The 25,398-nt window shown below is 43.6% G+C and overlaps 1 protein-coding gene across 6 annotated transcripts in view; it reads right to left on the bottom strand.

Annotated features, from left to right (window-relative positions):
* LOC126215025 (uncharacterized) overlaps nucleotides 1-25,398 on the bottom strand; it is a 101,899-nt gene that overhangs the window by 57,689 nt on the left and 18,812 nt on the right. For 5 of the 6 annotated variants that reach the window (XM_049941648.1, XM_049941652.1, XM_049941651.1 and 2 more), the window contains exons 4-5: nucleotides 23,195-23,452; nucleotides 7,078-7,222 (exon numbers count right to left, since the gene is read on the bottom strand). In XM_049941648.1, the coding sequence (XP_049797605.1) occupies nucleotides 7,078-7,222; nucleotides 23,195-23,452 (403 nt within the window). The remainder of the gene's footprint in view (nucleotides 1-7,077; nucleotides 7,223-23,194; nucleotides 23,453-25,398) is intronic. The other variant, XM_049941649.1, reaches the window with a different exon arrangement.

Genomic DNA, 25,398 nt, shown 5'->3' on the forward strand with positions numbered 1-25,398 from the left:
GTGTTGTCGTACTTCTGCAAGCTCGCGGGGGCCCTACACAATATTAGGCAGGTGTATCTGTTTCTTTGGATCTTCAGTGTGCAGCTCTCACCATCACAGGTGGATAATGGCTAAACTCATTGACGAACCCATACCCTCTGAAACTTCAACACAGTTCTGTTTCGGACACAGGTTTTCATTCTGCAATCTACAGGATGGATGGGCAATGAATGAGTAACACTGTGCATGCGTGCATATGCATGTGGGTTTTATTTGCATTGATTTTTGAACTTTATATATGTATTATTAATCTTATTATTTTCTTTACTACTACTGCTACTTCTGCACATGTGATGCAATTCTTTCTTTATTTTTCTGTTCTGGTGGTATGTTCTGTAAAACTACAAATGTATTCTATACATACTTACTACGTTCAAAGAAATAAAGTGAAAGCAGACTGCCAAGACAACATTTCTACAAACTCCACGAAATCTTTTTACATGTCACAAAAAGATCTACCATATAGTAGTTCCACGGTCGAGAGAGCAACCACGAATTTGGTACAGAGTTCATAGCGAGACAAGAATTTAAACTTATAGTGGGTGGATTAACTAGACACCGTCCACGAGAGGCTCGGCAGGGCCTATGACGAATGTCCAGCGCAAGATGTTAAAATAATTATTGGAGACCTCAATGTACAGATTGGGAAAGAAGATCATTACCATCCAGCAAAAGGTAAGCATAGCCTCCACGAATAAACAAACGATAACGGACACAGAGTTGTTCAGTTTGCACTATCACATAACATGGTTGTAGGCAGCACAATGTTCCCACACAAAAGGACCCATAAAGCTACATTGTTACCACTGATCAGCATACCTACAGCCGAAATAATCATGGCAGGCGTACATACCTACAGAGGACTTAATGTGGAGTCAGACCACTACCTCGTAACTGCAAAACTAAGAGCTCTAGTATCTAATGCGAGGAAAGTTGGAAAGGAAGATCTCAAAGAAAGTATGTGGCATCAAAGCTAACTAATGAATAGCTTGCTGAAACATACTCTGAGAAGGTTGTTTAGAATATTACACTATACACACCCTGTGTAAGTGATAGTCTGGATCAGGAAAAGAGTGCTTGCAGGGACACAGTCACTAAGGCAGCAGAAAAAGTGCTAGGGAAAGAAGGAAAATGACCACGGAATTCCTGGTTTGATGAAGATTGTAGAAGAATAAGACATGAAAAAATTTGGCTTATAGGAAAATGCTTCAGAAATCTTTTACACATTTAGTGGTAAGAAATTATTAAGATAAAAGGAGAGAAGAGAAGAAACTGCTTTGGAAGAAGAAAAGTGAGAGGGAAGAAAGCAGACTGAAGAATTGGAGACAATTGAAAAATCAAATGATGTCAGAAAATTCTATCAGAAAATTAATGGTGAAAGAAGAACATTTAAGCTGCATATATTAATATATGTAAAAGGAAAAATGGGGAATTACTAACTGACGATCAAGAGGATACAATATTTTAGTGAACTGTTGGATGCTCCAGAGCCCCCTATTGAAGAGATCCTAATCCACCCTGAAGAAGATTAGGAGGCCATAGTCACCCCCCTTCCTACCCCCCCCCCCCACCACTCTCTCTCTCTCTCTCTCTCTCTCTCTCTCTCTCTCTCTCTCTCAAGGACAAGTAGACAACCAACTGAAGAACAAAGCACCAGGGACTGGTAACATAATATAAAGACTATTGAAAGCTGGATAAGTCGAGTTAAATAGCAGAGTATACAAGCTTTTGTGCCGTATCTGGGAAAAGGAAGAGTTGCCAGATGAATGGAATGACAGAGTGTGTTTGATGCACAAGAAAGGAGATATATTTAAATGCAGCAAATACAGAGGCATAACACTCCTAAATATTGCATTTTAAGTATTGTCAAATATCGTGTTTGCAGTAGACTCTCACCCACAGCAGAAAACATTATTGGAAGTTATCAGTGTGGTTCAGACCAGGAAAGTCAACTGTGAATCAGATATTTACTCTCCCACAAACAGTAGAAAAGACCATGTTTTTATTGATTTCAAATCTTCATATGGCACAATAAATTTGGCCTAACTTTATGAGGCAATACAGAAATTTTGAGTGCCTGAGGAGTTAGTGCATTTGACAGAAGTCACCCTAAGGCACCCCCCGTGTACTGTGTGAGTGCAGTATATGCTATCACCCCACTCTTCCACACAAACTGGGCTAAGACAAGGGGTGAGCTTTCCTGCCTACTCTTCAATTAGGCACTTGGAAAAAGTGGTGCAAGGATCAGGTATCCAGACAAGAGGTACTATCTACTATAAGTCCGTACAACTGATGGGATATGCAGATGATTTGGACCGAATGAGAACATTTAGAGATCTACAAAGAGCCTTCTCAGCTCAAAAACTGAGGGAGGAGAAGATGGGTCAAGAAAATTAATGAAGAGAAGACTAAGTACATATACTGGGTGGTCCATTGATCGTGACCGGGCCAAATATCTCTCAAAATACACGTCAAATGAAAAAACTACAAAGAACGAAACTTGTCTAGCTTGAAGGGAGAAACCAGATGGCGCTATGGTTGGCCCGCTAGATGATGCTGCCATAGGTCAAACGGATATCAACTGTGCTTTTTTAAATAGGAACCCCCATTTTTTATTACATATTCGTGTAGTACGTAAAGAAATATGAAAGTTTTAGTTGGACGACTTTTTTCACTTTCTGATATATGGCGCTGTAATAGTCACAAACATATGCCTCACAATTTAGACGAACAGCTGGTAACAGGTAGGTTTTTTTAAATTAAAATACAGAACATAGGCACGTTTGAACATTTTATTTCGGTTGTTCCAATGTGATAAATGTACCTTTGTGAACTTATCATTTCTGGGAACGCATGCTGTTACAGCGTGATTACCTGTAAATACCACATTAATGCAATAAATGCTCAAAATGACGTCCGTCAACCTCAATGCATTTGGCAATACGTGTAACAACATACCTCTCCCCAAGGAGTAGTTTGCCTTCCATAGTGTTCGCACATGCATTGACAATGCGCTGACACATGTCAGGCGTTGTCGGTGAATCATGATAGCTAATATCCTTCAACTTTCCCCACAGAAAGAAATCCGGGGACGTCAGATCTGGTGAACGTGCGGGCCATGGTATGGTGCTTCGATGACCAATCCACCTGTCATGAAATATGCTATTCAATACCACTTCAACCGCACACATGCTGGAAGTACATCCCCTTTCCGTCATGCAGTGAAACATCTTGTAGTAACATCGGTAGAACATTACGTAGGAATTCAGCGTACATTGCACCATTTGGATTGCCATTGATAAAATGGGGGCCAATTCTCCTTCCTCCCATAATGCCACACCATACATTAACCCGCCAACGTCGCTTATGCTCCACTTGTCGCAGCCATTGTGGATTTTCCATTGCGCAATAGTGCATATTATGCCAGTTTACGTTACCGCTGTTGGTGAATGACGCTTCGTCGCTAAATAGAACACGTGCAAAAAATCTGTCATCGTCCCGTAATTTCTCTTGTGCCCCGTGGCAGAACTGTACACGACGTTCAAAGTCATTGCCGTGCAATTCCTGGTGCATCGAAATATGGTACTGGTGCAATCGATGTTGATGCAACATTCTCAACACTGATGTTTTCGAGATTCCCGAGTCTCGCGCAATTTGTCTGCTACTGATGTGCGGTTTAGCCACGACAGCAGCTAAAACACCTACTTGGGCATCATTATTTGTTGCAGGTCATGATTGACGATTCACACATGGTTGAACACTTCCTGTTTCCTTAAATAATGTAACTACCCGGTGAATGGTCCGGACATTTGGATGATGTCATCCAGAATACCGAGCAGCATACATAGCACATGCCCGTTGGGCATTTTGATCACAACAGCCATACATCAACATGATATCGACCTTTTCCATAATTCGTAAATGGTCCATTTTAACACGGGTAATGTAACACGAAGCAAATACCGTCTGCACTGGCGGAATGTTGCATGATACCACTTATACGTTTGCGACTATTATAGTGCCATCTATCATGAAGCGAAAAAAGTGGTCCAACTAAAACATTCATATTTCTTTACATATTACACTAATATGTAATAAAAAATGGGGGTTCCTATTTTTAAAAACACAGTTGATATCCGTTTGACCTATGGCAGCGCCACCTAGCGGGCCAACCATAGCGCAATCTAAATTCCCCCTTCAAGCTAGACAAGTTTCGTTTTTGTAGTTTTTTCGTATGATGCTTATTTTGTGAGATATTTGGCCCGGTCACGATCAAGGGATCACCCTGTATAATGGAACAAATCAACCTTTACAGCACACAGCAACCCATAACAGAACGACTTTCGCACGAGTGGAATGTTTCACGTATCTTGGCGCAAAGATAGAAACAAATGGCGGCACTGGCTGAAATTATGGCCTGCATAGTGCTTTTAATTGATGTTGTTTTGGAGTGCTGTGACTTTTTAAACCCAAGCTTCTATCAAGAGTGACCAAGTGCCGACTCTATAACACTCCGATATGCCCAGTACTTATGTATGGTTCAGAAACATGGAGAGTTACAGAGCAGGGTGAAAGTAGACTGAGATCACAAAAGAAATACACTGAGTAGAATCTTTGGACCTGTGTATGAAAATGGGAGTTGGCGGAGGCGAAGGAATGCCGAGCTTTGTGACTGCTGTAAGGAGGATGATGTGGTCAAGTTCATAAAGTTGTGTAGATTGAGATGGGTTGGACAAGTAATACAACTTGATGAGAGAGATCCTGCAAGGAAAGCCTGCTGCAGCAACAAGAGCAAGAGGACGATCAAGGTTGGAGAAGACACTGCACGAGTTGGTTGACATAACTGGAGGTCTACCGTGAAATCCAGAAAGAAATGGTGGAAAATTGTCGAAGAGGCTAAGTACCATCTTGGGATGTAGTGCCAATGAAGAAGAGAAAGATATAACAGTTCCATGTGTAAGCAGTTAAAAAAAGTCTTAATTCAGATATGAACCCAGGACTTTTGGTACAACAACCTAACGCTCTACCAACTTACCCACAGCAGCAACATGCACATCTTCAAAAACACACTTTTCCTGTGTTCTGGTAATTCTGGTGTTACTTTTTATTAACATTTGCATCCATTCTGCTGGACGACAGCACACAGAACGCACTAGATTGGAATTTTGGTTGATACTTTATAGACATACAACATTTGTACAGATCTGAGTGACATCTGGCAGTTTGGGTGCAAGTGCTCTGTCCACAGGTGCCGCAGTGACGTTATGGCATTCTCAAACTGATGTGAGTTTAGGCTTGCCGCCATTGACACCAGTCCCGTGGGAGCTGGTCAATTGTAACAAACAGAAGATTGAGCTGTTGGGACAATTTACGGCATCTGCCCCGTGCAAGTCAGTGGTTCGTTCCATTCTATTTTTGGTGGTTGCTGATGCCAGTGTTGAAAACTTTTTTTGGAGGGATGCATTTCAGGCATCTGGATTTTCTGTCACCGACACAGTTTACCTTGTGTCCGATCAGGCACCGTATTCTCAGTTGGAAATACTGTGTGGGGAGTTGTCAGACTTGTTTTCAGAAGGTATAGGGTGTGCTATGAATTGTTTTTGCTCATATTTCTTTAAAATCCAAAGCTCGGCCTCATTTTTATGTGCGTGTCCTATTTCTGTCACCCTGAGAGGTCAAGTGAAAGCAAAATTGGACATATTTCAATCTCTAGGGTGATGCAACCTGTTATGGCACGCGTATGGTAATCTCCACTGGTTGTAGTTCAGAAGCCGTCTGAGAAACTCTGCCTCTGCGGCGACTTCAGTACTACTGGCAACACACAGTTGATCGTGGATACATAGCCTCTCAGGAAAATATCAAGTGGCCAGTACTTTTCTAAAATTTATTTGTCTGAAATATATCTGCAGATTCCCACGGATGAAGAGTCTTGGCAACTATTGCTTCCACTTCAATCTCTCACTCCAGCCCAGCATTGTTACTCTGAGGTGGAAAAAGAGGATCTTGCCATAGTCTATGCTTAACAGAAATTTCATGTTTTTTATACGGCTCCAAGTTTCACCTTATTACTGCCCATAAACTGCTGGTTTCCTTGTTTAACCCTCACATTCCTTGCTTTACAAAGCAGCACACCATCTACAAAGCTGGGTACTGTTGTTGTCTCACTACAATTATGAAATCCATTTTCGATCTATGTTTAAACATGCCAATGCGGACACCTTGTCCCGCCTTCCTGTGGGTCCCGATCCTGACTTCGATCACAAAGAAACGCTTTGCTTGTATCTTGATATTGAAATGCAGGCAGCAGTCGAGGGTTCCTCAGTTATCAGATCGTGCACAGCAGCTGCTGTCGGTGCCGATCTGGTTCAGCAACGGACAAAAATAATAAGTAATGAATATGACTAAATTACTTTTTTACAACAATCTTCATTTTAAATTCAACCTGTGCTCGAAATCTGTTCCCAGTGGGACAACTATTTATGTGAGCATAAAAAACATCTCAATTTGCAAAGTTTGTAATAATTTTTTTTGTATTTTGGTATTAATAAACAAGTCTGATGCTGACAGAAGTAGCTGTATTGCTGTAACGGCTGCAGTCAGTACCGGCAGCTTCCTCGGCCCAGGCAGCCTGTCAACTTCAGAGAGCAGGTGACACACTTGTCAATTGTGTCAACATACTCATAAATAAAAGCAGACTTAATAGTTAAAATTTTTAAAAATTACAGAAATGTTAAGTTTGAAACAATTGAAATTTATTGATATATTCTAGTAATATTGTCTCTGAGCAGAGTATGGAAAACTAAATTCAGTTGTGACAGTAACCAGTGAATATCGGCACAAAGTGACGCACTGCCTTCAGACTTCTCAGAAATAGCTAATCCTGTCAGCCATCGTGCCAACAGTCTCCTCAAACTGACTGATTAATACTTCCCGTTTCACTGACAAAAAAACCTCCCAAATATTCACATCAAGTTAAACGCACTTCAAGACACCTCAATAGGTGTGACAGACAAAAAGTTGCACAAAGTAAGCACAAACCTCCAAGCTCTTGAAGCCAAACCGGCAGGAGAGGCTGATGTACGGGAGTGAGTCGACGATGCCGGGACACTGTGTGATGCGGAGTACCTTCAAGTGAGCGCACTTGCTCAGTGCCATCAGTGAGTGTGAGTAGAACCATGGGCACCTGTACCAAGCACAAACAGAAACCAGTCACAAACTAAATGCGCACATGCAGACGCTGCTGATTCCCATTTCTGACATTGTACTACTACTACTACTACTACGACACACACACACACACACACACACACACACACACACACACACACACACTTACTTTCTCTCTCTCTCTCTCTCTCTCTCTCTCTCTCTAGAGGGAAACATTCCACGTGGGAAAAATATATCTAAAAACAAAGATGATGAGACTTACCAAACAAAAGCGCTGGCAGGTCGATAGACACACAAACAAATACAAACATACACACAAAATTCAAGCTTTCGCAACCAACGGTTGCTTCATCGGGAAAGGGGGAAGGAGAGGGAAAGACGAAAGGATGTGGGTTTTAAGGGAGAGGGAGAGGGTAAGGAGTCATTCCAATCCCGGGAGCGGAAAGACTTACCTTAGGGGGAAAAAAGGACAGGTACACACACCCACACACACACACACACACACACACACACACACACATCCATCCGCACATACACAGACACAAGCAGACGTTTGTAAAGGCAAAGAGTTTGGGCAGAGATGTCAGTCGAGGCAGAAGTACAGAGGCAAAGATGATGTTGAAAGACAGGTGAGGTATGAGCGGCGGCAACTTGAAATTAGAAAATACCGGAGGTTGAGGCCTGGCGGATAACGAGAAGAGAGGATACACTGAAGGGCAAGTTCCCATCTCCGGAGTTCTGACAGGTTGGTGTTAGTGGGAAGTATCCAGATAACCCGGACGGTGTAACACTGTGCCAAGATGTGCTGGCCGTGCACCAAGACATGTTTAGCCACAGGGTGATCCTCATTACCAACAAACACTGTCTGCCTGTGTCCATTCATGCGAATGGACAGTTTGTTGCTGGTCATTCCCACATAGAAAGCTTCACAGTGTAGGCAGGTCAGTTGGTAAATCACGTGGGTGCTTTCACACGTGGCTCTGCCTTTGATCGTGTACACCTTCCGGGTTACAGTACTGGAGTAGGTGGTGGTGGGAGGGTGCATTGATGTGAAAGCTGTTTTCAGGTTGTTGGTGTAATGGTTCAGATTATCCGCCAGGCCTCAACCTCCGCTAATTTCTAATTTCAAGTTGCCGCCGCTCATACTTAACCTGTCTTTCAACAACATCTTTGCCTCTGTACTTCCGCCTCGACTGACATCTCTGCCCAAACTCTTTGCCTTTACAAATGTCTGCTTGTGTCTGTGTATGTGCAGATGGATGTGTGTGTGTGTGTGTGTGTGTGTGTGTGTGTGTGTGCACGCGCGCGAGTGTATATCTGTCCTTTATTCCCCCTAAGGTAAGTCTTTCCGCTCCCGGGATTGGAATGACTCCTTACCCTCTCCCTTAAAACCCACATCCTTTCGTCTTTCCCTCTCCTTCCCTCTTTCCTGACGAAGCAACCATTGGTTGCGAAAGCTAGAATTTTGTGTGTATGTATGTGTTTGTGTGTCTATCGACCTGCCAACGCTTTCGTATGGTAAGTCTCATCATCTTTGTTTTTAAATATATTTTTCCCGTGTGGAATATTTCCCTCTATTATATTCATATCATTAATTTGAACCCAATAATCACGTTTGTTATTGTCACTGTTGCATTTCGAAATCTTTTCTGTCGTCTTACTTTCTCTTTCTGTTTTTGCCAGTAGGTTCACTGTGTTTTCACCTCCTTTTTACCGTAATCTACTTTACAATTTTATCCCGCCTATATATACTCAATAATACGTAACCCACTTCCAAACCATAACCAAAAAAAATTTTTTTCTGCTTTCAACACTATCACCGCTATAAAATCCACCGTTTCTAGTTCACAAACAGTTCCCTTCACCTATTAAACAACCATTTCAGCTAGTTCTAATAACTTTCGCTTTATTTCCATTTCTGTTTTTTCACACATCATTGATCATTTTTAGCCACTTCCCACAGGTTTTAACGTCATTATTTCTTCGTCAGATAATTGTTAGCCTCATTCTCATAATCTTCCACCACAAAACCACTCCTTTTAATACATTTACACATAGTTTTTTTGAAATTTTCCCAAATTTCTCCACCCTTTAACGTGTTTTGGCGGCAACACAACCACCTAACCTTTATGCACATCGTTGTCTACCAATCCAAGTTCACCACAGGATCAACACAGCCCAGCTTTAACCAACACATTTTCACCTTTTTTCACACCAGATCTCCAGTTGCTTTCTAGTTCACCTTTATCTCTCCCCATATATATATTTTTTTCATTTTCATTTCAGCCTCATGTTACACTTTCCACCTTCTAATACCATGTCACCCTCACAACACCCCCATAACGACCCCATTAAGTTTTATTTACATTCCCTCCGCAAACATGCCTTCATCCTAGCCAGATTACGCTCCCATGTTTTATTTTCTCAGGCTTGTCTGACATTTGGCATTACCCCCAAAGGCCTCACACTTAAAGTTCCCATCTCTGGCTGCAACCCTTCTTTCCATCAGTCCCTATACCAGTTCCAAACTGAACAATCCATTGCCCTCACCCACCTAATCCTTCACCTACACATCAACTCAGCCAATGAACACACCCATCAACTCCTATCCTTAATAAAATCCTCAACCTTTCCTCTCCCGCATCCACACCGGCTGTTCAAAGCATCCTCCTACAGGCCAACCGCAAATTAGAACAGCATGCCACCCTCCACCTCAAAAAATTATCCAATCTCCTGGTTTCCCACCTCCCGAAAGGCAACTCACTCACCCTTCACAACCTTTCCAGCAAACCTCAACCTCCTCTCATTGCACACAAACCCAGTCTCTCCCACCTACTCAATTTCCCACTTCCAGCTCCACTCCCTCCAAAACCTCAAAATTCCAATCAACGCAATCTGGAACCACAACACCCCAATTCAGTAGTTAACCTTTCCTCCAAACCTCTCTCCTATCCAAAGGCCTCACCTTCAGCCCCACTCCCAGATTCAACCAAACAGCCCTCGTCAAAGATTTACTGTCCTACACTCTTACTCTCTGCTGGAAATATCACTTTGCCACGAAGAAAAATGATCCTAATCCTACTCCTAATGATCCAACTCCCCAAGACACTATCCAAATTGAACCCTGCCTGGAACAGTTACGTCCTCCGTCACAGCGGGACCCACCTCCTCTTCCTCAAAATCACCCTCTCCAAACCTTCCAGGAATTTCTGACTTCCAGCCTTGCTTCTCAATCCTTCTTAAAAAAACCTTAATCCTACTCCCAACATCACCACTGCTGAATCCCAGGCTATCCGTGATCTGAAGGCTGACCAATCCATCGTCATTCTTCCGGCGGACAAGGGTTCCACGATCGTGGTACTTGATCGTCGGGAGTATGTGGCTGAGGGACTGCGTCAGCTTTCAGACACCACCACATACAAAGCTTGCCAAGGTAATCCCATTCCTGATGTCCAGGCGGAGCTTCAAGGAATCCTCAGAACCTTACGCTCCCTACAAAACCTTTCACCTGATTCCATCAACCTCCTGACCCCACCGACACCCCGCACCCCTACCTTCCACCTTCTTCCTAAAATTCACAAACCCAATCATCCCGGCCGCCCCATTGTAGCTGGTTACCAAGCCCCCACAGAACGTATCTCTGCCTACGTAGATCAACACCTTCAACCCATTACATGCAGTCTCCCATCCTTCATCAAAGACACCAACCACTTTCTCGAATGCCTGGAATCCTTACCCAATCTATTACCCCCCGAAACCATCCTTGTAACCATTGATGCCACTTCCTTATACACAAATATTCCGCACGTCCAGGGCCTCGCTGCGATGGAGCACTTCCTTTCACGCCAATCACCTGTCACCCTACCTAAGACCTCTTTCCTCATTACCTTAGCCAGCTTCATCCTGACCCACAAGTTCTTCACTTTTGAAGGCCAGACATGCCAACAATTAAAGGGAACAGCCATGGGTACCAGGATGGCCCCCTCGTACGCCAACCTATTCATGGGTCGCTTAGAGTAAGCCTTCTTGGTTACCCAGGCCTGCCAACCCAAAGTTTGGTACAGATTTATTGATGACATCTTCATGATCTGGACTCACAGTGAAGAAGAACTCCAGAATTTCCTCTCCAACCTCAACTCCTTTGGTTCCATCAGATTCACCTGGTCATACTCCAAATCCCATGCCACTTTCCTTGACGACCTCCATCTGTCCAATGGCCAGCTTCACACGTCCGTCCACATCACACCCACCAACAAGCAACAGTACCTCCATTATGACAGCTGCCACCCATTCCACATCTACCGGGCCCTTCCCTACAGCCTAGGTCTTTGTGGCAAACTAATCTGCTCCAGTCCGGAATCCCTGAACCATTACACCAACAACCTGAAAACAGCTTTCACATCCCGCAGCTACTCTCCCGACCTGGTACAGAAGCAAATAACCAGAGCCACTTCCTCATCCCCTCAAACCCAGAACCTCCCACAGAAGAACCACAAAAGTGCCCCAATTGTGACAGGATACTTTCCGCAACTGGACCAGACTGAATGTGGCTCTCCAGCAGGGATACGACTTCCTCAAATCCTGCCCTGAAATGAGATCCATCCTTCATGAAATCCTCCCCACTCCACCAAGAGTGTCTTTCCGCCATCCACCTAACCTTCGTAACCTCTTAGTTCATCCCTATGAAATTCCCAAACCACCTTCCTTACCCTCTGGCTCCTACCCTTGTAACTGCCCCGGTGTAAAACCTGTCCCATGCACCCTCCCACCACCACCTACTCCAGTCCTGTAACCCGGAAGGTGTACACGATCAAAGGCAGAGCCACGTGTGAAAGCACCCACGTGATTTACCAACTGACCTGCCTACACTGTGATGGATTCTGTGTGGGAATGACCAGCAACAAACTGTCCATTCGCATGAATGGACACAGGCAGACAGTGTTTGTAGGTAATGAGGATCACCCTGTGGCTAAACATGCCTCGGTGCACGGCCAGCACATCTTGGCACAGTGTTACACCGTCTGGGTTATCTGGATACTTCCCACTAACACCAACCTGTCAGAACTCCGGAGATGGGAACTTTCCCTTCAGTATATCCTCTCTTCTCAACCGCCAGGCCTCAACCTCCGCTAATTTCTAATTTCAAGTTGCTGCCGCTCATACCTCACCTGTCTTTCAACAACATCTTTGCCTCTGTACTTCCGCCTCGACTGACATCTCTGCCCAAACTCTTTGCCTTTACAAATGTCTGCTTGTGTCTGTGTATGTGCGGATGTGTCTGTCTGTGTATGTGTGTGTGTGTGTGTGTGTGTGTGTGTGTGTGTGTGTGCGCGCGCGCGCGCGCGCGCACGTGCGAGTGTATACCTGTCCTTTTTTCCCCCTAAGGTAAGTCTTTCCGCTCCCGGGATTGGAATGACTCCTTACCCTCTCCCTTAAAACCCACATCCTTTCGTCTTTCCCTCTCCTTCCCTCTTCCCTGACGAAGCAACCATTGGTTGTGAAAGCTAGAATTTTGTGTGTATGTATGTGTTTGTTTGTGTTTCTATCGACCTGTCAGCGCTTTCGTATGGTAAGTCACATCATCTTTGTTTTTAAATATATTTTTCCCGCGTGGAATGTTTCCCTCTATTTTTTATATATAAACACACACACACACACACACACACACACACACACACACACACAGCATTGTCAAGAAACCGTATTACATTCAACAGACTGTGCCTGCATACCAGTATAAAAAATTCTGAAAATGTAAAATCTGCACATGTGTATGACTTATTTACAAGCAGTAATCATTTGTCTCATTGTGCCTTGCTAGTCATTAAATGATTTTGTAAGGTACAGTATGTTACTACGAGATTTAGTGAACTACATACACCACCGTCTTATTTTATTATATGATCCAAATATTTTATGTGCTCATGGGCTCTAGTGTAAGCACTAGAACACAAAAATAACAAGAGACATAAAAGTGCTAGTCAGAAATTCCTAACTCTCATTAATGTAATAATAAGATAATGTAAATGTGATGCCATGATACACTATGTATTTCAAAACAAAACATTTATAGTTGAACAATTTTCTACTATTTTTATGGACCACTGATTATGCCCAACACAAACGGGCAAAGTCTTTGGTTAAAAACAATAATCAGTTGCAAAAGGCAGAAAAAATTTGTTCTTATATAAGAGATAAACATAACTGAAGAATACATTGTGAAATAGATTCAGCAAATATTAACTCCTTTGCTTTATTTGCCCATCTACTGCTCAACAAAAGTTATATTTGGCAAGCGTAAAATTAAAGTGATACAATTCTTACTCACGTAGCACCTTCTGGAAGAAACATTTCAGTACCACTCAGATACACAAGAGTACTAAAAACTAACCCAGCTATCCGAATTAATAGTTCCTTGAAACTTCCTGGCAGATTAAAACTGTGTGCTGGACCGAGAATCAAACTCGGGATACTGACAGAAGTAAAGCTGTGAGGACAGGGCGTGAGTCGTGCTTGGGTAGCTCAGATGGTAGAGCACTTGCCCACGAAAGGCAAAGGTCCCAAGTTCGAGTCTCGGTCCGGCACACAGTTTTAATCTGCCAGGAAGTTTCATATCAGCGCATACTCCGCTGCAGAGTGAGAATCTCATTCTGGTAATAGTTCCTTCTTTGGGGACTAAATGGTTCAAATGGCTCTGAGCACTATGGGACTTAAATTCTGATGTCACCTAAGGACATCACACACATCCATGCCCGAGGCAGGATTCGAACCTGAGACCGTAGCGGTCGCGCAGTTCCAGACAGTAGCGCCTAGAACTGCTCGGCCACTCCAGCCGGCTCTTTGGGGACTACAGAGGGATATGTCGTGGGAGGTTAAAACAGAAGCACAGGTCTCTCTGACACCACGCAAGAACCATCCACACTCAGGCTCATTGCACACTAGTTAGCAACGGTCACGTGTGCTCGTAGCAAGATCACAGCACCGAAACATTTTGGTGTGCAGGTAGCCACACTGGGCAATATTTGTGTAACATTACTACATTGGAAGCCGACTGGTATAAATGTAGGCACGAGAAAGTAGGCAATGTTTTCCTGTTTCATTTACGAATACAGTAAGAAATGCAACAGCAGTTTTTGTTACGGCATAAAGTAAAGTGCTGGCATGCCAGTCAGGAACAATACTATAGAGAGGGCTGTGAGAAGAGGTCAGCTTTGCTTGCTGACTAACTCCTCTCCAGGATGACAATGCGACAGCAGCGGTCCCTGTGTGAAGAGAACATAAGCGCCGCACACAACCGGTCGTGGCCCTGTCGAAGAGCAGCCTCTGGATTACGCACTTGTATAGCAGCGACTTAGGATTGTTTATTCTGAAGAGATTTCTTATTTCGCATGTCACCCTTTGCTTGTGACAGTTCTGTGTAACACAAAGTTAAGTATTATAATTATCTTATCATACTAAAAACTCATTTATACGATTTGTTTGAATATTGTCTAGCGATAGGTCGAGACAAAACTGTGGCCGAGGGATTCAACGTGGAGGTGTACGGGGTGGGTCCAGAGGACACATGGAAGTGGAAGCAACTGCGGTTCAGAGAGGATAGACCAGATGTGGATCGCAGTTGTCATCCCCAATAAGGGCTGCAGTTATGGGAGATGGATTATCGTGTTTGGAAACAGGAGATGGTAGTTTGGATGGTTAGGGGAGCCGCGAATATGGGTACCATAACTGTTGCAGCCTGACCCCCGGCCTCCAAGAGTAAGCTGTTCACAAGGCTAGTTCAAAAGGCTCCTGTCACAAGTCAAACCACGCAGTGGTGTATCAGGTACAGTATCCGCAATGCCGAGAGTGATGCCGAACCGTATGCCGGACTCCCATAATTGAGGCTTTGTAAAGGTGCAGAAGAATAGTGTGATCTGCACCACAACTGGGGTTACTCAGTTTATTTAGGTGCAGCCAGCACTTTCGCTTAAGCTGGTGAGGATGGGAAATCCACGTCAATCGAAAATCAGAGACCAGTCCTTCCGAGTGATACGTCTCCACCACACTGAGTAACTGGTCGTCAAAGTAAAGTTCCGGTTGTGGGTGAAGGGTACGATGTTGACAGAGTTGCACGACACGAGTCCTGGTGGCGGAAAATCAAAAGCCACGAGGTGAGGGCCCACGCCCGTGCCTTTCGTATGGCACCTTGCAATTGATGTTCACTGCCACCCACACTAGAGGAGCAACAGTAGAGGCAAAAGTCATCAGGAGGGTGGTAATGAGGACCCCACAGCTGCTGCTAGACCATTGATGACTACTAGAAAGAGTGGGATACAACTACAGAGACATGTGGGACCCCATTCTCTTGGATGGGGGGGGGTACTGTGAGAAGCACCACTCAAACCCATAAAGTACGGTGCAACACAAGGCTCTGGATGAAAATCAAGAGACACCCCTCATGTAAGGTAGCAAGGATGTGGTGGTGTCATGTGGTGTCATAAGCCTTTTGTAGGTCAAAGAAGACTGCTATAAGATGTTGGAATCAGGCAAAAGTTGTTTGAATGGCAGATTCCAGCTAAACAAGATTATCAGTAAGTCACCCAGGGAAGGAGTCAGAAGACCCTGAGGCGCAAGCAGCCAACACAGCCATTGGCTCACTGTGGTTTCAGGTGACTTACAGGTAACATTAGTGATATTTACTGGGTGATAACTGTCCATCTCTACATGGTGCTTACCCGGTTCAGTAATGGGACAATGATGCTTTCTTACCACTGCGATGGGAACTCACCCTCACTCCAAATGTCGTTAAAGTGTCAAGGATAAGACACTGTGAATCCGCCAGTATGTGCTTGGTCATTTGGTAGTGGATGCGGTCTGGACCTGGAGCCGTATCAGGGCAGTGGGCAAAGACACTCACGAATTCCCACTCACTGTGTGGGGCATTAGTGGCTCCACGTAGCACGTAATAAAAGATAATCGCTTTCACTCCAACTGCTGCTGGAGGCTGATAGTCTTCAGACGTTGACGCTCGAGCACAGAACATAGCGAAATGTTCGGCGATGGCAACTGGGTCAGTGTAGACTGTGCCATTCGAGGCTTTACCAGGTACACCTGTAGGTGTCTGGTGTCCACTGATGTCTGATCTTAGCCCAAACCTGCATAGAACAGGTTTGTGGCACCATTCCCAGCATTCTCACTTCTGTCTTTTTATTAGGTGGCAGCCCTGGGCACAGAGCTGCTTAAAGGCAATGAGGTGCTCCACTGATGGGTCCGCTTATGGTGTTGGTGAGACTGCCTACAATCTCAAAGGGCCTCCGTGATTTCTGCAGACCACCAATGTACTGTCCTCCGTCAGGGCGGGCCCAAGGAACAGGGGATCACAAAATCAGTTGTCGAATAGAGGGGAAAGCATCCCTGCCAGCAATGTTGGGAGGCCATCTGGGCAAGCATCCAGGGCAGTGACAATGACAAAAGGGACAGGATAATTGGGAAGTAGTCACTACCAAACAGGTAATCGTGAACCCTCTAGTTAATGAATGGGGGAAGACAAGGGGGGCAAACGGAAAGGTCTATGGCCGAGAAGGTTCTATGTGCCACACTGAAGTGTGTGGGGGTACCAATATTCCAGAGGCAAAGGTCAAGTTCTGCCAGTAAATTTTCAAGGTCCTTACCACAGCCAGTCACTAAAGTTCCACACCACAAAGAGTTACGTGCACTGACATCAGCCAAGATTATGAAAGGTGGGGGAGCTGAGAGACCAATACCACCGTATGTTCGGAGACACTTCACCATCAGGAGGAAGGTAAACATTGCAGATGGTAATATTCTGAAATTCCCTTACCCGATCGGCCACAGCCTCCGAAGGAGTATTAAGAGGCACAAGTTCACTATATATTATCTGGAACGTATCTGCACACTTCCAGATACCCTGTCATAGGTAGCACAATTTTTATAATACCCCCAGTATCCATGAAGAACTGGAGTCTGCATTGCTGGGAAACAAGTCTCCTGAAGGGCAATGCAGAAGGTAGATGATGTGCTTGAAAGATGTCATAGATCAGCCACATGGTGAAAAAAATGTCACAATCCCATTGGGGTATAATGTTGTCAATGTACAGTGAGGCCATGAGGGGATCAAGGGGGCACATTATACCTCAGGATCACCTGTTGCCACTGGCTGACAGGTTACGGCGTCAATATATGTAAGTTCCGGTTTCCGTCATGTGGTGTCACCAGAATTTACACCTCGGCCACAGGAGTGGAAGAGGTAAGATCTGGTGGCATGACAGCCACCAGAATGGCCTCCTCTTTGGAGGACTTTTTCTTGTCTTTCCTTTCCTTAAAGAATTTTTACGATTGCCTGAGTTTCTCTGCATCAGTTTCAGGTAAAGACTAGCAGTCCTTGGCTCCTTTAGCGAGTGACTGGTGCCTAGTTATAGACCAGTGGAAACTTAGAAAGAAAGTGTCCCGAGGGGCCCCTGACTGGCAACTGGAGGGTGATCTGTCTCTGACAGGGAAGTAGAGACCAACATCAGTGGTGAGTGGGAAGCCATTGATCCCAAAATGGATGTGGGGGAAGCAGCAAGAGGGGAGCCCCCAATTATCATGGGGGCAGGCACGGTTGAGCAACCCTAAGGGTCCATTTTAGGAAGTGTAACGGGTGGGAGTACCGTCGCTGAAGTTGGCGAAGTCATTATAGCTGTAGCACACGGCATTAGTTGACATATAGGGTGCAGCGGCTCTTACTTTTACTTGGCTTCTTGATAACTGAGTTTGTCCGGAGTCTTGTATTCTTGAATTTTCTATTCTCTCTGGAAAAACGAGTGCAATCTGGTGAGCAATGAGAACGGTGCTTTCGACTGCATCGGTACACCATCTTCTTCACCTTTTCAGGTAATTAATCACCCTCAAAGGCCACAGAAGGCTCTGGTAGCAACCGTACTGTCCGCTGGCCCCCTAAGTACACAACAGACAAACTGTACACCAGATCACTCCAAGCTGGCATGTAGTTTCTCATCAGATTGTACGAGCAAATCTCTGTGGAAAATGATGCCCTGAACTAAATTTAGATTGTTGTGGGGAGTGAGGGTCACTAGAGTGTTATCCAGCTTGTTACAAGCAAGCAATACCTGTGACTAGGAAAGGGATGTCATTTTAAACAGAACTGACCCACTTTTCTTTTTAGAGATGGCTGTCACTTCCCCAAACTTGTCTTCTAAGTTCTCCACATAGAAAAAGGGCTTTGTGGCCAAGAACTCACCATCACTCCTCGTCCAAACCAAGTATTGCATGGAGTATTGCTCTGCTTGCTGCTCAGCCCTGCATTCGTCCCATGGCAGAGCCAGGGAATGGAACATTTTAGAGTCTTATCTCTCTGCATTGAAAGAGGACTGTCCTTTCATAGAGACTGCTGGGGTCGTATGGCCACCAGTGAGAGGTAACTTCATTTGCGGCTGATTGTCCACGGTACCACCCACTCCGAATGAGTGCTCTTCCCGTGGGCACCACCCAGCTTCAGCAATGGCTACCTGGCCAGTAATCCACTGCTGGAAGTCCCCATGCCCCAGTCACGATGAGCACATACTCCTCTGTATGCATGAGGAGTTTTCAGCTCAGACACCAACAGTGCGATCCCTGCATGGTCAGGAGGCTACCACCATGCAAATACTTGACGACCCCCCGCCCCCTATGGGATGGCTACTGTGCTGTGTTTCTGTATTAAAGGCAAGGGTACATAAATGGAAAGGCACAAAGGTGGTGAACACACCTCACTGGGCAACTTTCCCTGCACAATCCGCACTTCTGGAGAATTTTGAAAATTGGTGGCAGGTTAAACCCAACAATGAGGACTGTGTTTATTTAACGAGATGTTGTAGAATAAGTTGGAAGAGGAAACTTGAGGCCAATCATAAAGCAGGTCCAAGCAGGGTCATCACCGAGAAAACCATTCAATACAGAGGCAGAGGGAGAAAGGGATAGTGGAAGTATAAGCATGCAGCACGGAAAGGAAGTAATGCTTCAAAATCTGGGACCCCGTGGTAGCCAAGCACATGCAAAAGCTTTGTGAACCCCCTGGGGAGTCAGTGAATGGACTAATGTCGGTGTGGGAGAAACAGCGTGCTGTAATCTAGTATCGAATTCGAAGAGTTCATCCACATATGGAATGCGACAGTGCCAGACCACATGGCTACTGTGACATCTGGATCACTCCCGACACCTCAGGTTCACTGACACTGATCATCCTCATGACAATCCTGACTTGACCCCATCCAATTTTCATCTGTTCCCAAGTCTTTAAGAATACCTTCGAGGACTTCACTTTGACAGTGATGAAGCAAGCAAGCAGAAGCAATGTTGTGGTTCCATCAACAAAGTGAAACTCTACAGTGATGATACCAATGAACTGGTCTCTTGTTGAGAGAAATGTGTTCGTCATCAGGACAACTATACTGAAAAATAACTATGTGAACATGAAGAATAAAGATGTAGAATGTTAGTAACGTCTGTTTCATTTAGCAAGTTTTTAAGTTTTCACATTAAAAAATTCAGAACCACGAAGATAAAAGAAATTAGGGCACGTGCGGAGGCATACAGACAGTCCTTTTTCCCCCCTCAGTATCTGTGAGTGGAACAGGAAAGGAAATGAGCATTATGTTACAAGGTACCCTCCACCACACACCATATGGTTGCTGATGGAGTATGTATGTAAATGTAGGGATGCATGGCAAATGTGTGCACTCCACCACAGAATCTCTCAACATTTACACCAACATCCTCTCCTAGGCTTTCCTCGCCCACAACTACCACACAGATCGTACCTATCAACAAGTAACCTGGGTGATGTCCTCTTCACACCCTCTGACAAATACAATTCCGACTCCCCCCCCCTCCTCCACCACCACCACCACCACCACCACCACCACCACCACCACCACCACCACCACCCTGGAATGCCTCAAACTTCACTCTGCCCAGGCAATGAGTTACTAAGTCAATCACTGAAAAGAGGTACTATCTGGCTGACAGCCTCTCCATACCACCACCATACCAGTCATCTCAAACAATGGAGGTGGGAACTCGCCCACTGTCAGAGCCTCACATCCATACATCCTCCTGGACCTAATCTCTATTAACAAAGCTCCCACATTTTTGTTATACTTTTCATTCGGCTCTGTATTTATTACTAATATGCCATCTCTGACTCCTCCCCCACTAACCTTCACTACCATCGATCACACTATAGGAGAATCGTCCTAATACCGATGTCCAGGTGACCTAGCCCACAATTCCGAGAAATGAACTACTAAAGGGCCTATACGTGCATCAGTTTATTGGCAGACCAACTGATTGACCAATTTCACTGCTAGGCTACAAATGTCACGACCGACAGCAGTCGGTGACTACAGCACTGCCCTGTTCCTATAACTAGTTGCAAAGTGTTTAATGTTCATTGAGGTTATCTTGTACGAGGCGCTGCTCGGCATTACTCTGACACAAAAAGTTGGATTTTCCTTGACTGTTTAAGACTTAACATGGCAAAAAAAAGCCAAGAGTAAGCTGTGGACTGAGAAATGGCTAATGAAAAGGAAGAAATTCACCCACGCTCTATTACTTACGGAGCTGAAAACCGACGAGTTTCAGAATTATTTAACAGATGATGAAACTGCTTTTTGGAGCTGCTGTACATCATCAAACCACATGTGGTAAAATAGAATTGTCTTGAGAGAAACTGTAAGCTGAAAGGAGAGGCTGTTAGCTATATTACCATTCCTACCACTGGCAGAAGTTGCAAGGACTTCAAATTCAGTGCAATTGTATCCCCACAATTACTACCTAAAATGATTCTAGAAACCCACAATGTGATGTATAGTTGTGTGAGGAAATACATCACGGTAAAGCGAAACAAATAAAACACAATGTTGATGTAAACCTCATGTACTTATAATGTAAGCAGCATAAAAGATGTCACCTACAAGTCTAAGGAACTAATTTAAAATTAGAAGCAGAAAGGCTACAAATGCTGGTGGTGCAAATCATATAATAAATAGAGCAACAAATATATAAAAATGAAGCATTTAGCAGGTTTTAGCATTGTGAAAGTAGTCCTACACTTTGGTCTTTATAGCTGAAGACTTGGTGATGGGCTGGATTTTTTTAACACTTCTAACAAAGAAGCAAACGTGTTTTTACCAACAGCTCACCGGCTGTCCATATTTACTCTGTCTTTCAGTTTTTAGATTTCATTTCCAATAAGAATCGGAAAAGAAACCTACAAACTGAAAACAGACGGGTGCTCTTACCAAACCGACCATCCAACGAGAAACATCAGTCACTTTGTTGGCTAACATGCCTACATACATCCAATTTATCAGTTGTTTAGGCAGTAAGAAGGTATGTGTGTTGAGCCCTTTGTCTCTGAAAGTTAGGTAATATGTCACTCTCACTTCTGTACCCTCTATTGACAGTGCTACACATTTTACCTCGCTAAGTAAAGCAACTCTATGTCAAATATTTTCTGCTTAACCATGCCCAAAGTCCCGCAATATTAACTACGGACAATATTTTCTACTGTTAAACATATTTATTCACCACAATCACGATTTCAACCTACTGCGCCATTTCCGAGCAGTGCTCACTACAAAGTCTGTCAATGCATCATTCCTCTTACAAGGATAATGTCCTTTCTCTATCACGATAACACTCTACATTTATAATAAGACATAAATCTTCACTTTTTATAAAACAGGCTATTTTCATTGTGTCAATCGCTGTCCTTAGTATCTTACATTTTTTGGGAATGTCACTCACCATCAGATCATTTTTCACTGGACTGAAGTCTAAATCAGGGCCAGTGAAGTCACTGTGGTGCTTATCTATTGCTCCTAGGTTGGCAGCACATCAGTTCAAACGTGCAGTGCGATGATTCCTTGACATGAGAGATGAAAAGAGAAAGAACATATTTCTACTGCCAAAACTAAAATAAGTGTCTTGTTTGCTGTTTTTCGGTTTATTAGTGTGTTTTGAGAGAGATTTTGTGAATATGGCAGTGCATGCGACAAAGTTAACTGATTTGAGTCATTTAGTTCTGCACGACACTGTTGGCCATTGGTGGGTGTCTCACGGATTAAATGGACACACACGAAAATGTATCAAATGTGGTCGTGAAATGGCCGCGCAATCTATCTGCGCAAGCTCACTAAGTACATCAACTTTTTTTATTGTTATTAAGTCAATGGGGCAGGTAGATTGATCAATGACATATATTAATGAACACTGATACACCTACCTCCTCACATGATTTAATTAAGAAATACTGATCCACTAACTCGATGTGCTCACACAGATTGACTGCATAGCAACAAAGAGCAGAGAACTATTTCACTGCTTTATTTTGAATATGTTGTGGGTTGCAACGCTATCCTTTGTTTGCAGATACTAGAACAGCTTAAATAGCTGTGACACACACAAGGAGCAATTAAATTTATAATCCTCATTTAGAGCAATGTTTCACCCTTTCTTGTGAATGTATTACTTTGAAACACTTTGTCTGCCTGCAGCTCTCCCACTGACTGCATAAAACACCTTCTGTTCCAATCATATATCCTGGCAAGTTCTGACAACATTGCTCCACAAAACACGTAAGTACGCCACCGGACCTACTCCAACATCAGTTTTAATTGGTGAAAATCAACATATTTCTCAAATTTTACATCAGGCAATTGCACACTGGAAATTACGTACACAGACAACAGATTCAACAGTAATTATTACACGGAGCACAACATTCTTTTACAGAGGTGATCAATATCCCATCTTCTTATATATGTGCAATATATACACACAACTGACATGAGAACATTATCTTCTCAATAACTGGATCACACTGATGAACTTCACTACAAGCTCGCTCTGGCATGGCACAAATAGGCCGAAATAGTGATTGACAATGGAACCCTTACTATCTCTCAATCTATCAGTTTTCCCCTCGACAGAAATACGGAAGTGGCACCTGTTGAGCTCCAGTTCCTGCAGGTGGGCGAGTGCAGTGTGGAAGCCCGAGAAGTACGAGTCGCCCGGCTGCGTGCCCACCAGGCCACAGCGACGGAAGGAGAGGCGCTCGAGGCGGCGCGGCAGCGTGCCCGGGCAGACCTCACGTGCGTCGATGCGGTGGTCCCGCAGTACCAGCGCCTTCAGGTTCGGGCAGCGCGCCTCCAGTCTGGCGACGAACTCCGCCGACAAGTAGTCGCCGACACGCGGCAGTAGTCTGCTGACAGGTGAACTGCACTACAGTCTACAATAGAGGAAAATTTCAAGGTCAAAATGAACTTCCGAATCTCTGTCAATTCAACCTTTCCTCAAAACTCCAGTTTTTGGTGAAATAGTCTAGTGACATATTGATTGTCACTACAAATGCAGAATTTTTGCAACAACGAAGTCCCCACTCCACATGAAAGATTACATAAAATAAGATGCGTTGTTTCTTAACAGAGAAGTTCAGGGTGGTAGTCACTCCACTCCAAGAAGTTTGTGTTTGCAAAAGTTTCATATTCTTTAAGATACACTTTACTTTCGAACAGTACATTCCGTCTAAAAGACCTCATTCTGGTGAAGAAATGATTGTTTATGTATGACTTTGTAGTTTACACTAGGGCAAAGTGTCATACAGTAGTCATCAAGGACTATTTGGGAATCAGACTTCTCTACAGTCTACAGAATATAGAAACAGATAATAAAGCAGTAAAGCTCCTCAGTACTGACCTGCGACGCATACGAATTTTACATGCTCAAAGCTAGCAAAAGTCATTTACTGGGTAAGCTTAGAACTTGTGGTAGTGATAATATTTTCCTTACTTCATATCATGCCTTCTTTCGTGCACATGTAACATATGGAATACTGCTCTGTGATAACTCACCAGAAACAAAGAGTCTTTATTTGGGAAAAAAGCCCATTTCTGACAATAAGACTTCTTGCAAAGTGCAATTTAAAAGGCTGAAAATACTGATCATCCAATCATTATTTATATTCAGTTGTTTACTACGCATAAAGGAAAACGACACAAATGTACCCCATGAAAATCTCTTCACCTACATGACACAACATCAAGAAAACCGTAATTTTTTAGAGCATTTCTCTTTGAGTACAGCAGTTGTTTATTACTTAAAAATGAACATGGACAGTCACAATGCAAGAAACTTTTTTTTATGAGGTTACTGGTTTTTGTCTGTTTTAGACCGTTCAGACCTCACACCACGATGGTAGATGGTGGCTGTGAACGGAGCAGACGCTACACTCCTCGAATGCTAACTGCCACCATCTGTCAACACGGTGTGAGGTTTGAGGATGGTTCAAAACAGACAAAAACTGGTAACCTCATAAAAAAGGCTTCTTGCTGTTGTGACTGTTCATGTTTATTCTTAAGAAAAAAAATAGACACACCTGCAACTGGTCTTCAGAAGGGAATTAACAGCTACCAGTCTTTATGAGTGAAGATTTTTATTTTTTTAAATCATTGCATATGATGTTCCACCATTTGTTTTTAAAAATTTTACGAAGAAAAGGCTAACAGATAAAGCTTTTTATTCACGACAAGAGTTTCACACATGATGTAAAGAAGACCTTATTTACTGATGACACACTTATATGTGAGATTGTTAGAAGTCCTGTAGTTCTTTTTTTGGCACTATTTTAACCAGTTCATATTCTTTGTATAAAATGTCCATGTATTTTCTACGTATTTGTTTTATGTACTGTATTTCATGTATTTCTGTATGACAGCATCAGTTGCATTGTAAAATACTTCAAGACTGAATAAAATGATTTGATTTGAAAGCACTGTGACAACATTTTCAGAACCTTGTTTGGGAAAAGGGGACACAGTATATGTGGACAATTATTACACAAGTCCATCTGTCATCTGAAGGAGAACAAATACTGTACAGCAATGCAATGTATAGTTAGTACAAATGGGTAAGATACACCAAAACTTGAAGCCAAACTGCAAAGAGGAGAGACGGCATCTAGGTGAGACATCCACTGTGATGGCTTTTAAGTGGTATGACAAGACATATGTATGGTGATGACATGACTTACAGCTGACACAATCAGCTAGGAAAATGGACAATCAAATTAATACCAAAAAATTTAAAGCAAAATGTGTGTCCCATTACAATCAGTCTATGGAGGAAGTGGACAAATGCAACACACTACACAGC

This window comes from Schistocerca nitens, chromosome 12 (assembly GCF_023898315.1).
Source record: "Schistocerca nitens isolate TAMUIC-IGC-003100 chromosome 12, iqSchNite1.1, whole genome shotgun sequence".
Taxonomy (NCBI): Eukaryota; Metazoa; Arthropoda; class Insecta; order Orthoptera; family Acrididae; genus Schistocerca; species Schistocerca nitens.